This window comes from Nanorana parkeri, unplaced genomic scaffold (assembly GCF_000935625.1).
Source record: "Nanorana parkeri isolate BGI_ZX_2015 unplaced genomic scaffold, ASM93562v1 scaffold228, whole genome shotgun sequence".
NCBI lineage: Eukaryota > Metazoa > Chordata > Amphibia > Anura > Dicroglossidae > Nanorana > Nanorana parkeri.
In genome coordinates, this window is record NW_017306496.1 from 378,326 (window position 1) to 392,811 (window position 14,486).

The 14,486-nt window shown below is 41.3% G+C and overlaps 1 protein-coding gene across 3 annotated transcripts in view; it reads right to left on the minus strand.

The window, feature by feature from the left end:
* The window catches only part of RARG (retinoic acid receptor gamma), a 127,269-nt gene that overhangs the window by 112,111 nt on the left and 672 nt on the right, over positions 1–14,486 (minus strand). The window contains exons 2-3 of one of the 3 annotated variants that reach the window (XM_018556229.1): positions 10,898–10,907; positions 8,237–8,277 (exon numbers count right to left, since the gene is read on the minus strand). The exons of 1 other annotated variant lie outside the window; for it this stretch is intronic. In XM_018556229.1, coding sequence (XP_018411731.1) covers positions 8,237–8,277; positions 10,898–10,907 — 51 coding nt within the window. The remainder of the gene's footprint in view (positions 1–8,236; positions 8,278–10,897; positions 10,908–14,486) is intronic. One more of the 3 variants, XM_018556230.1, reaches the window with a different exon arrangement.

Genomic DNA, 14,486 nt, shown 5'->3' on the forward strand with positions numbered 1-14,486 from the left:
CCAAACACCTTCTGGCTCGTGTGTGGTTTTTGGGGGGGGGGGGGGGGGCGCACATGGGCCTCTTGCCTTGGGGGCTAAAGGGCCTTGTCCCGGCACTTTACAAACATTTACATGCAGGAGGGTGATTTCACTTTCTCTGTTAGAGTAAAGGAACACAGTAGCCTGCAGCCTGCTAAACACACAATTAAGTAGGAGCAACATTAATTTGGGGCTGTTTATGAAGAGGCATTGTATTTTAGATTTATTTATATGTGTCCATTCATTCATCATATTTATATTCAGTTTTTAGTGGACACTATTTTAGATTTATAGTTGCATATAGTTATGCACTTTTAACATTTGGATATGTATAGAACTTGTATATGTGAGTCCCCTTTTGGATCCTGGAGTTCTGCAATTTATTTGAGACATATATAATACTGCTTATTTATCAAATAGAGGAATACAAAGGTTTTGTGAACGACGTTCTTATAGTACTTCTTATTATGTACCGGGCTAATTGAAAAATACTAGCGATCAGCTTAATCGTCACTGAGGGTTGTAGTGCGAAATAGCAATAGCTATGTGCTCCAATTTGGGCATAGGAGCATCCCCTGTCACCATGGAGACTGTCAGCTTTATGTTCTTCCAGCTGCGTCTGCGACTCGGAGCCCCAGACGAAGTCCATTGATAACGTAACGCGTAGGGCGGACACTGAGTGGAGTTTTACGCGGTCAACAGCAAGGTTCCAGTGGGAAGACATATAGAGAGGTATAGAGACATATACAGAGGGTACAGACATATAGAGAGGAAGCTGTCCTGCGGTGCTTCTTGACGTCTTTTAAAATGTGAGTAAACTTTTGATAAAGGAATTTTCCAATTTTAAATGGTTTTACGCTATGGGCTGTTTTATGTTTATCTCACTAAAAAGGCCGTGATGACATATTGATGCATACTTCCGGGGGGAACGATTTAAGTTTGAAAGATTGCCATGGGATTGGAACAGTTAGAGATTCTTTAAGCGAATTGAGACCTGTTTGTAGGTCTGATGTGGTGCACTTGGGACATTTATTACACTTTGTTAATTTCACATCGTTTCAAAGATCGGAGCACAGTAGTATACTATTGGACACTCTATATCAGGGGTGTCAAACTCAATTTAATCGTGGGCCGCATCAACATTATGGTTGCCCTCAAAGAGCCTGTAAGACTATATAAATGTATCTAATCTTTATCATAATTCCCTCTGCATTCGATTATCACTGATTTTAGTAATAACTTAATACCTAGATCTGAAATGGCCTGGTGGGCTGGATTCAGCCCCTGGGCCTTGAGTTTGACACATGCGCTCTATATGGACAATAATCATCATTATTCATAACACATTGGGAGTTATACTGTATGTTGTGAGTGTTAGATTTGAAGATTCATACACTTGCCATTGCAAGAAACACATTGGCTTATTTATGCACAATATTTATTTATTCATTCACTATTTGGCTTTGAAGCACAGAACATTTATTTTTGATTACATAGGAGCAACACACTAAGTCCACAGTTCTCCTGACTCGTTTCTCTTCTCCTATCAGCAGGTTCCCTTTTGGCATATGTGCATGTCACAGAGACTGATTATCTTCCAGTGGGCCAATAGGAATGTGCAGGGGGCAGTAAAATGCAAGCAAGCTTCAGCATTGGTACGGCCTGAGATCTGGCCATGACTGGAAGGTTTGAGAGGCTGTTGCGGGTATGTCAAGGTACCTCTAGGTGCCTGCACTTCACACATGCAACATACCTCTTTCCTTTTTTTTTTTACAGTGACAGAGTCTCTTGTTGGATGTGGATTTGCAGTTTTTTGCATGTTTATTAGTGCAGTAAAATGAATGTGTGTTTTTCCAGGAAAAATATTTATTATCCCTTGCAGTGGATTTAACCCCTCCACTGCAAGGGTTAACTGCTCCTTGCGTCTAGGTTAAAAAAAAAAAGTTATACTCACCAAATGCTCTCAGCTGACTTGTTCTTAGACCGGTCCCTGAAGTGTCTCTCCCCCTCCTCTGCAGTGGTCTAAGGTCCCATAAATCATCCCATTCTATACACAGTGTATAGACTTCGCTGAAGAACATTCCAATGCTGCAGCATAAAAGGAGGCAGGCTTGGAAGGAGAGCTGTCACAGCTAAACGGCTCAGAGGATCAGGTAAGTATAACTTTGTTATTTTTTTACCTAGACAAAAACGAACACCTAACCCTTGCAGTGCGAGGGTAGCCCTACTGCAAGGGTTAAGAAAAAGTTTTCCTAGAGTTCCTCTTTAAAATGAGGAAATGCACCAAACACACATTAAAACGTAATAAAAAACATTTTTAAAAACACAGGTGAATGGTTTGTAATAGAATGAATCTGAATGGCCACTATGGACGATAAACAAGTTCCTACTTAGCATACTTTTATAAATAAGTTCTTACAAACTCTTCCATGAGTTCACTGGAAGAAGCAAAGTTATTTCTGTTCTGCAGATTTGTTCATATATCTATTGTAAGTCACAGCGGGAGTTTACTCTATAAGTTCACAGTGCACTGAAGTACAAAGGAAAAACAAAATTCCAGGCTATAAAAATTCCCATTAGATCAGAAACAGATTTGCATGCATGCATACAATAAAATTTGGACTTCCGTGGTTTCCCAATAGCTATAAGATACAACTTTTGTTTTTTCAATACAAGCGCCGCTCCTGCATACATATAAATATATATACAGTATATATATATATATATACACACACACACACACACACACACACATATATCTAAACATATATCTGTACACAAATTTCAGATGCATGGTTCCTGCTCCATACGCCTAAAGGGATAAGAATGCTGTGCGGTGCTTTAAGGCACGCTCGCTGACCTCACTTATGATGAGGTCATAGGGGTCACTGGGACCGGACAAGGTTCCGTACCTGAGGGTGTCGGGAAATCTGTCCCGTTGGTCCCCAGAGGGCAAAATGTACCCTTCACATACTGGAAACCATCAGCTCTGCCAAAGGGCTGAGAAGGGAATTTTAAGGGCTTTGACCTTATCTACACAGTGATTATTGACACATAATGACCTTGTTGTAACATTGATAATTATGCTTTAGCCCTCACGGGGGATGCAAAGTAATAAAATAGCATAGTTCAACTCCAGATAAATAAACATATCTCTTTACATAGCAGAATTACCTTCCTAAATTGCATAAACACAGTGAAAATAGATTTTCATTGTTGTAAAGTTTTGATCCACTGATCTTATCTTTCCCCAACTATCTGTGGCTGGTAACACTATCATCACTTCACACAAAGAGAAACATTTTTCATCCAACAGATAAGACAAAACCCCTCAAAGCCCAAAATCTAAAAAAGCTAAATAACGGGAAACTGCAGGAAAAGCAGTAAATACAATGATGGAGGATAGTGAAGTCCGTAATCAGGTACTCAAGTACCTATTATGTCAGAGATGCCAGAATGACACTAATATGTAGAGGTGCACCGAAATGAAATTTTGTGAACCGAAACGGAAACCAAAAATAGAAAAAATGTCAGGCTGACACCGAAAATTATTTTTTTTCCTAACCTTTTTTTTACATTTTTGTAAATATTTGATTTATTTTTTCTTAACTTTTAATTGTTTTTATATTTTATCTCTTTATTTATTTCTTCCTTTTTATATAAAAAAATATTTTTACTGCTGGGGGCTTCAATGAACTATCAGGGATATAAACAGACCCCTGATATTTCCCTTTTACAATAGAAAAAGAGATTGCGGACACAGAGCCCTCAATCTTTTTTTCTGCTGCCCCAGCACTGAATAAACAGGAATCCTCTATACTGAGTGTTCCTGTTCATTCATAAATTGTGGATATAGTATGTGTTACCATGTACACAGTCATGAATGAACAGGAAGTGATGTAGAGCACTTCCTATTCATTTATAATTGGTACATAGTAACTCGCCCTATGTCCAGTTATGTACAAACATTTTCTATAATTATGTGATGTTAATAAATATTTCAATTTTTTTATATCAAGAGAGTTTATAGTATCTCTTAAAAGCCCCTCCCCTTTTGGTACTAGCACACCCTAAGGTGGTAAATTCTGCTGCCCCAGCACTGAATAAACAGGAATCCTCTATACTGAGTGTTCCTGTTCATTCATAAATTGTGGATATAGTATGTGTTACCATGTACACAGTCATGAATGAACAGGAAGTGATGTAGAGCACTTCCTATTCATTTATAATTGGTACATAGTAACTCGCCCTATGTCCAGTTATGTACAAACATTTTCTATAATTATGTGATGTTAATAAATATTTCAATTTTTTTATATCAAGAGAGTTTATAGTATCTCTTAAAAGCCCCTCCCCTTTTGGTACTAGCACACCCTAAGGTGGTAAATATGTAACACATTTAACAATTGCTATTTGGGATGTGAAATCTTGCTTTCTTACTTCCTTTGTTTAATACACGCCCAATAAAATGTATCTACATATGTACAAACATTCAGTGATCACTGATCGCTGAATGTTTCTCAACGCTCTCCATCCTGGATTGGCTCTCACAGGAGGCTGAGCGGACAGTGCGGGGAGGAGAGCTTGGTCTCATTTGACAGCTGACTCCTCCCCCTCACCGCCGCCTCGGTCTCCTGTGACAGCTGTCTCTGCCCACACACCAATCTCCATCCTGATCAGTCAGAGGAGGCTGAGCAGGGCGGTGCGGGAGGAGAGCTCAGCCTCCTGTGACATGCTCACAACGCTCTCCTTCCTGCCCTCCTTTGACAGTTTCTTTCCTCCCCGCTGGATGCTGTGGCAGAGGGAACACAGAGCAGGACACAGCAAGGAGGAGAGAAACTAGGAATCCCTAATAGTATGAATAAAGTAGTATTAAAAACTCTCAATCTTTTTTTTCAATAATGAATACAGATCCAACAAATATATAATGCCCAGCACAATATTTCTTTATATTTTTATTTTATTTTTGCCCAAACACTTACAGTCGTCATGTTTCTAAACAGCTGCTCCAACTCTCTCAGTTCGGCTTCCCTTAACTTCCTGTCCAGTACAAGATCAGAAAGGACAGAGCAGACTCCAGCAGAGGTCCATTTACTAGCTTGGAGAAGGATGAATGGAGGAAGGAGGAGCTGGGGGGAGGGGTGACTTGCCTTGCTGTGTCTGCATGTTTGTGGAGACACACACACCTTACTAGCACACATAGGGGTGGCTCCACAGGACACTGCAAAGGGAAAGGAGCCACCCTAAAACAGGATATCGGGACCAGTGCTCAGACCAGCTGATTCTGCAAGGAACTAAAACTTTTGAGCATCAAGAAGCAGCTTCCATTGTAAGTGATTTCATCATCATTTGAAATAGCTTAAAAAAACGTTTGAATTTAATATCACTTTACATTATGGCTGAATACATACTGCAGCATTAACAGGGCACATATTAAAGGGACTGTAGACATATGTTGCATGCCAATATCAAAACAGAAGACATATAATATAGAGGCAGTATAGTGACTAAAAAAAAAAAACTATCAAGTGTCATTTGGTGCTACCTATTACCAAAGGGGCAAGCTGATATCAAAGCTGTATATTCCCTTAAATTGGCCATACCCGACACGGACAAAATTCAGACAGTGGGTAGCCCTGCCAGCACCCCTCAGTTCAACAAAAGTCAACTGTTCAATCAACTTCGAAGGTGTCGGGCTGAAAATGTTCGACTGGACAGTTATTGCAGCCAATCAGCTCACTGTCACTGTCCGTGTTTACTGAAATCTGCAGGCGCTGGCTGTTAGAATACAATAGGCATCAAGGGAGATTTCCTCATCCATGCTTAGCAGCATGGATATGAGTATTTCTGAGCTGAATGGGTTGAACCCCCTGGGCTGAACCAGAAACAATGATGACTGAATGGCCAACTTTAGGCACAGTATACAGCATAGATGAGCCTTTCTCATCTGTTCTAATAAGGAGGTGAAATAACTTTCAGTTCTCGGGGAAGTCCTGCTAATAATTACTATATCTACAGCTCAAGGTACATTAGTGTGATGGTCACTGGGAAGAATGTTTCTCATATTTGTGTTTATTTGAAAGACTACCCCCTTACAGATAGCTTTTTCTCCATTCATTCCAAAATTAAATGAAATCTTGAGATTGTCCCTAGGCAAAAACTAGCACTTAACGCTTGCAGTGCGTGGATTGCCTTCACTGCAAAGGTTCATCAAATTTCTACCCAGAGTTCTGCTTTAAAGTGCCTGCTATGTAGTGGGCCTGTTACTCTGTCTCGTGTGGGAAAATAATAGGTTCATTTAAACAGAAAGAGCGTATAACAAAGCAGTGATACATTTTTATTTCCAGCAGTGACAACTATAACTGGCATGCTGAAACAGAGTTTTTACTAAAAGCTGATTGGAAAGGTAAGCAAGCACCGGTAACAAAAAAAAGTTCAATAAATTCCAAAATGGAAAAAAAAAATGTGTAACTCGAGCTCGCCACGCATAGAAGACCACAAGTTATACAGATCTGTCTACCTTATATTACAGTGAAGCGAGAGGTGTGAGTCTTCATTTTAGAAACAGTTAATCCCTCTGAGAGGATCAGAAGGGAGAGAGCTAGGAGACAATTAGGAGTGAGTGACAGTTCTTCAGCTAGGTAGCATCGTGTACTTGTCCCGATCTGTATGTTGAAGTGGGCAGAGTGCCAGTCAACACCCCAGAAAACCTGTCCTGGCATGTAATTATCACCAGAGGACATGCCGGCACAGAAGGCAACCAACCAAGGCCGAGACGCAGAAAGAGCGTTCAGAGGGTGTAAACTGAGAAGTAATGGGGAAGTGGGAGAAAAAAGATAGAAGGAAGGAAAGAAAAAGAAACAGAAAATGTAAGGAACATTGGATAAACAAGAAGGATCCTAGATGTAAGAAGAGGCCCATGGAGGAGAAGCAGCTGACATACACACATATAACAGAAGGGGAGATCATGCAGCAAGAAAAGAATAACAATTAAAATTAAAAAATTATAATAATATTAATTTAATATAATTAAAGTGCACCTTGGTCTTGAGTTCCCGGGTCCACACCTGATGTGGTCATTATGAGGGGTTCTCAAACTACTTGTTGCAAAGGTTGGTGGGAACATCAAAACTCCCAGGTGAACTGGAACAGAGTTGGGAATTATGGCAGACAGATCTTCTCACTGTAGAGCTGCCCATACACCGCACGAATATCAGCCAATTTTCGTATGCGATTGCGATTTTCGGCCGATATTCGTACGGTTGATGGGCAGTGTACAACAGCAAATACTGTACAATTGATCGACTTTTGACTAACCAGTAGGTTAGAAAACTTCAGTCGATCGTACAATTTTTGCAAGTTTGGTGGCATTTCCGTACGTCAAAATTCGTACGATTTACACTGCACATGCGCAGACGAAAATACGTGTGGTCGATTACCGCAATTCGTCCAGGTGCTTTCTTTTAATTACCGCTGATCCAACCTTGCAATAATCGGGGCAGGATGGGGCCACCATACAAAAATCGTACGGCGGTTCGATCATCGGACGAAAAGTGTCGTCCAATGATCACAAGGTGTATGGGCACCTTTAGAGTATCCAAATCAAAGAAGACGCCAGGGCTGGCTCACCCCACCAGGCTCTACTTAAGGTGCCCACACACCTTGCAATAATCGTACGATAATCGCGGGAAATCCCGCGATCGTACGATTATCGTAAGGTGTGTGGAAGCCGTGCGACCTCTACTACTGTAAGGTCGCACGACTTTTTATCTTACGAACATGTTCCAAAACCCGCCGAGAATCGTACGATTCGGCGGGTGTGTAGTAAGATGTTCGTAAGATAAAAGTCGGGCGGGCCGGTGTGCTCAAGCGCACACTGCCCGTTTGGCATTACGGTCATCGGACGGGCTTGCGATCATCGCAAGTACGATCTGCCTGTCCAAGAAAGGCAGATCGTACGTTTTTTTAATTACCTTACAACCATTGCAAGACAAAAGTCTTGCGATGGTTGTAAGGTGTGTGCCCAGCCTTATATCTGAAATATAACTTTCAGGTGGACTGATTCTTAAAGGAGAAGTATTAGGAGAGTAAAATGTACTTTTTCCAATACTTAAAGCCGGAGTGTGACACTGTAGATGTTACATGCTGACTCTATTGATCGAGAGCTGAGGGATCACAAACCACTGATCACTCAGCTCACGATCTACTCCTTGCAGACAAAAGTGACAGTCGGTCACTGCTCCCTGTAGGGATTGGCCCCTCCCCTCTTTATTCCTCCAGTGCTCATTGAAGGGACAGACAGGGGAGGGGGCGGGCACAGTTGGCTCTGTCTCTAGAGAAGCCTGGTGACCGTTATCACTAAAGTGAAGAAAAAAAAATCCCAGATTTTGGGTTATCACCAGAGGAGGAATAGGTGGGAAATCTTCCAATGGAGAAATTAGTTCTGGTGACTTTGATCTCTTTGGAGAGATTTTTCTCACTTCCTGTTGTTGAGAAGACTCCCCGATGGGACCCAGAAGGCAAACAAAAAGCTGACAGAGGTTAAAACCCTCCCATACTCTATGCATAACTAAAAAAAGCTTTGTCTTCAGTTCTACTTTAAGGGTCCATTCACATTGGTCAGGATCTTTTCAGGTGTGTTTTTTACACACGCGTGTTAATGTGCATTAGGTCACATGTTAATATGAGCTGCCTAACTCGCCACAATCCACCTAAAATTGGACCTGCTGCATTTTATGTACCGCACCCCAGCACAACACACAGTAACACACTACAACCTGCAAGGCAGAGGTGTGTTGTGATGTAATATAACATAAATGGCTCTGTGCACACCAGCACACCTAAAGTGCATTGGTTGGTTACTGCAGTGCGGTGATGTGATATGGCCCTGACACTCTCAAAAGTTGGGCGCCAGCAGTCAGATTCCTGAGATTCCCAGCCACTGCCCAACCGCTTATTTTATTCTTTACCTGCCCAAACCGCACGTCTGGCCAAATCTGACCACACTCATCTTGCACGGGAGGAAGTTTGTCATATAATCCAGGGCTAGGTCACCTTGGCATTCAAGCTGTGGTGAGACTACCTTACCTGCCTCTAGGAGTCTGTGGTAGTCTTGCAATGCCTTATGGGACTTGTAGTTCTACAACAGCTGGAGTGCCGAGGTTGCTTACCCATGATATACCGTAATCAGTATAAAAACCAAGAACATAAAGCAATCTAGGAAGGGCACAGAAAGAACTGACACATCTTTATTGCACTATAGGCCTGTGTGCTACTAGCAGCTACAATCTAGCTCAGCATGCACAAACGGAGCCACTCCATTGTCAATAGCAGTAATATTTCTCAGAGGACAGCAACCACTCACACATCATTATTTGTTACGTGTTGAGAGATCTATGATAGGCTGATGGAAATGATGGAGACAGTAGACGCTAGTAAACAATGAGTGAAGGAATATGGAGGTTGATATAAACAGACAACAGACAGGAACGTCGCACCCCTCCCTCAGGAGTGCCCGGGAGAATGTATTCTTGATTATTATTATTATTATACCAAAAATAATTATATGTTAAGAGTCACGGAGATGAGCCACTGCACCCATGGGTGCGGTTCTCCTGATGGAACAATCTCTTTTGTGTAAAAAAATTCAGACTTGGCAACTCTTTCTGATGGAACCTAGCTGTGCCTTAAATGCAGGTACTGCCACCACTGTGCATGACCGCAGGCCTTGTCACTGAACAGCCCTTCTCAGTCACCTCAAACAGCCTTGGCTGCTAACATTCTATTTATCTGGGGACAGATAGGTTCCTGTCTTCTGCTTCATCTCAGAGGCTCTGTGACTGACATATGTCTTATGTGACCTCAAACAACTTCAGAACACGAGCTGGAAGCCACATACGTGTGACATTATAAGTAATTAGGTTGCGTGTATCAAGTTAATTCTGGAAAAAATGAGGGAAATGTCATTTTGCAAGCATTTTTTTTATACAGTTTGTTGGAGACCGAGAACTAGTGCAATATGACCACTCTCCTTCCCTCCTGACCAGGGGTGGGCAACTCCGGTGCTCCAGCTGTGCTTTAACTACAAATCCCAACGTGCCACTGCCTCTGGGAGTCATGGCTGTGGCTCTCAGTCTTGCAATGCCTCATGGGACTCAAAGTTCCACAACAGCTGTCAAAAATATTATCCTCTGCCATTTTGCTTAGCACTGTGCAGCCGAAGCGTTCAGTGAAGCTGCTGCAGCGAACTGAAGTGCTGCAGAACAGCTTCTCAGCGCTTGGCTAAGGAACTGAACACGCCTCAGATCTCAACTGAACTTTCAAGCCCTCAAATGGCTGGTGTCATAGCTGATCACATGTGCAGCACCAAAATCCCAATAGAGGCTAAGATGGCACCTACTTTGCCTGTAAGGGATAGAATGATGTAGTTTCACTTTAAGAAGAGGGACGATTGGGCAGGTCAAACACAGATTTGGACAAAAACATACACTTTCGTGCTCTTTATTGCCTCCTGAGGATCTGGGGTCAGGTCCCTCATTCTATAGCCCCCCGATACTGACCCAGCACCAGTAAATATAACTCTGCAATCTTCTATGATTATTAATTTGGCTTTTTTGAAATGACAAAAAGCTTAAAGGGTATCTATACTAAAAATAAATCTGTATTTCTATATTGATTTTCCATAAGTTCTATCCCTCTCCTAATAACCATATTGATCTAGAAGTATGTGAACTTACTTGAATTGAAAATGCCCATAGGATGTACTTCCTCAATGCACTGACACAATTTCACTCAGCCATGTGAATATGCCCCTTTCTTCAGTCACATCTCTCAAAGAGCCTGCCTTATGAACTACAACTCAGCGTCTGAACAATGTAACATTGTCAATGCTTGCTGGAAGCATTGCATGATGGGATATGCAGTCTTGAAAAATTGAGAGTGAATCCCATCAAGCAACAGGGCAAGAGACGCAAAGCACACTGGGAATCCAGGAAGTTGTTAAACGTGATGGGCAGATGGACATCAGCTTACTTTTATCCGCTTGAAGACCAGGTGTTTAGACCCCCTTCCCATCCAGGCCATTTTTCAGTATTCAGCGCTGCGGTACTTTGACTGACATTTATTCCGTCATGCAACACAGTACTGAAATGAATTTTATACCATTCTTTTTTTACTATATTCAGGAGAAATTACTGAAAATTTTGAAAAAAAAAAAGTTTTGTTTTTACATTATGTTATAAAACAACTAATATTACCCATTTTTGGTAAAATATAAAAGACGGAGTCACGTCGAGTAAATAGATACCAAACATGTCAAGCTTAAAAATCGTGCGCACTCGCGAAATCGCAAAAAACTAGCATACCCAAAATTGGCCATAGGCGACGCTTTAAAAGCTTTTACCGCTCATCAGTTTAGTGTTATCAGTGATTGATGGCCCTAGAATTATTGCTCTCACTGCGACGTTCGCGGCGATATGTAACATGTGCGGCGTAATGGGCGCAATCGTCGTTTTCGCAGGTATGCGCACCTTACGCATGTTTACATGCGTGTATGTAGGGGTGGGGACTTTTTAAAAAAAACATTTTTTTATTCTTTTTTATGTGTAACTTAAACATTTTGGGGGGGGGGGAAACTTTAAATTTTTTTCGTTTTTTTTTTTCCTCTTAACTTTATTGCTATCACAGAGGGGGCTAAAAAAACCCTATATGTGATAGCAAAAGAAATGTACAATGCTTATGTTATAACAGGATAGTCTATGCTGTGACTTTAGAACTCCTTTAATCTGATTGGTTGTTACAGCTGGCCACACGCAGTCAGATTACTGAGCCAATAAAATGACAAATAATTCAAAGGCAGAGGTTACCTTTAGTAAATATCCAAATGTCAAAATGATCTAGTAGATCCAGAGACATAGGCAGCTAGAAAATATATGCTAATCTTTATTTTTCCTTGAGCGTACCCTTGCCTTCCCAGTCATCCTGCTGGTCAGTGAAGCTAGCTTTCACATCACAAAGGGTCCGAGAGCCAGGCCTAGGGTTAGGTTGAAAGGTCAAGAAGATCTGCATAAAAGCTGTCTATATCTCTAGATCAATTGAAGATTTTGACATGATTTTTACTGATAGTAACCTCTACTTTATTGGTTATGTGTTTAGATGAAGTACTGAGAGCTTCAGGAATGCTGCATTAAGTTTTACTTACTTAGAAGGACATTATATCAGAATACAGCATGTACAGCATACAGAACTTCCTGTATCTATCATAGATAAGTATGCATAAGCATAGAGACTAACATTGCACCAGGTCAAAAGACATAATTACACAAATAATACAATCATATATATCAGCATATGCTGGTGTGTTTCCAACATACTTATGTAAATATTTTTCATCACATGCTCAGCCTGAATTGTCTAGAATGTAACTTATAATTCTGCCTCCCAGTGAATGGGTGCATCCTTATCCCAGGATGTAAACATTGTGGCAGGCTGAGGCTTCAGGATACAACTGGATCGTGGGACGGTGGGTTACTTTAAGTTCAGGGGACAAGAAACATAAGAGCACTTTCAATGAAAGCCTACTTATCTTTTAAGTTGTACGTAGACAAAGGGGTCTATTCACTATGCTGCCAAGGGCAGCTGAGTGAATGACCGATCAGAAGTGAAGTGAGCCGAACACTGTTCGGCTATTCACTTCTGGCTGGTACGGCTGATATCAGCCGTACATCGGCTGAAATCCGCCGTACATCGGCCTGCTTCGTGTGGCTTCGGGTCGGCCGAGCATGCTCAGCATGTTCGGCCGACCCAATGAATAGACCCCAAAGTATACTTATTAATTTTGCCCATCTCCCCTGACCTAAATGGTCTCACCCTCGTTCTCTGCAGATCTGTACTTACCAAGGTCCGAGGGCCACTACTCCACTGTTTCTTGAAATTTAGAGCTGCAAGTCTCCCTTTCATGGCCGCATCGGCCTGGAGACAGCCCCATGGAAGATTGTGGGGATTAATGTGCAGAATGCGGCCCGCAGGGGGAGCCTTGCAGAGTTGGATGACAACAGTAACAGAAATGTGCCTGTTGGATCTTGGTAAGTATGAATCTGCAAAGGGGGAGAGTGGAATCTGTTAGGAGGGGGGGGAGGATAAGTGCACTTTGTTTAAAAAGTGCACTTATCCTTTAAGCCCACTGCACTTTCCCTATTGTTTCTCATTACACTGAATGCCTGTTAATGTTAATGAATGCTATAAGTCAGTTGGCCTTTATATTTTGAGTTGATTGTTCTGTCCTACAGCAAGCCATCTCAATGCAAGTGAAATATGACAGCTGAGGAATTAAAGTGTGAAAGTCATTGGTTTCTATAGAGCAATGCAGACAGTTCTTACTAATGACATGCAGATAAATGAGGGCTAGTGACTGGGAGAGCTCAGACATTTTCCACTTAACCTGCAGTGATATATGAACAATTTTACCTCGAGCATTCAGCAAACTGGTAAAAACATTGAATTTTGGCTAATGTTTATATCTGATACATCACATATTAAAATATAACTTACATTTAGAAAGCAATGATGCCACATTTACAATATAACATTTATTGAAAATGGTGTAAAAATAATGCCCATGACTTGTTCTGAAAGTGCCCTGTGGTGAAATTCCAGACAGCTAAAAGCAGAAGTCTATATCAGTACAACTACATAAAAAAGTGAAACTTATTTATTATAATGAACAATGAAACTCATGACCTCAAGTGTCTGAGAAATATTGGTTTTACTACCCAAAACATTCTCTTACACTGCGCTAGAAACTTCCAATGATGTTTCATGTATCCATCATTGTTAAACACCAAGGTTATCAGTAGACACCATGGAGGTCCAGTGACTTAATGGTGCAATGGTTCTATATGGTTGTGCAGTACATTTTCCCTAAGGCAGCACATATCAGTGTAAGATAACAAGAAAAAAATCCAAAAAGAACATTTTCTTTTGATTTTTTTATGATTCCAATTAGCAGCCAACCTGTAGTTATAACTCCATGGTGTTCCATTCCTCTAAGGACAGTCTACAGTAGAGGAGATTGGCAATTTGTGCCTAAACCAAAAGGCTTCAGACTGCAATCATCAAAGCACAAGGTTGGTGTGACAGCCAAAACAGCGATCATGAAGCAATCAATGGAATTACCTGCAGTATGGTAATATAAGTCATTGGTATACAGTAACACTCCATTTTTTAATCCCTCTTACTTTACAGTTTGGATCACACGGAACTGGTAATATTACTAATCACTTTGTGATTTGCAAACTGCTGTGAGCTGTAAGTGTTAAATAACTGGTTCTCAGTGACTACAAAACAATGCAAACTGATCCTTATGAACTTGCAGGCAACATGACTAAATCATTTCTACAAGACCAGAGCAATCTGTAAGTTAACAGGCCGTCGGGGGGGGGGGGGCGGCAGTAGGATGTTCCCCACGTCTT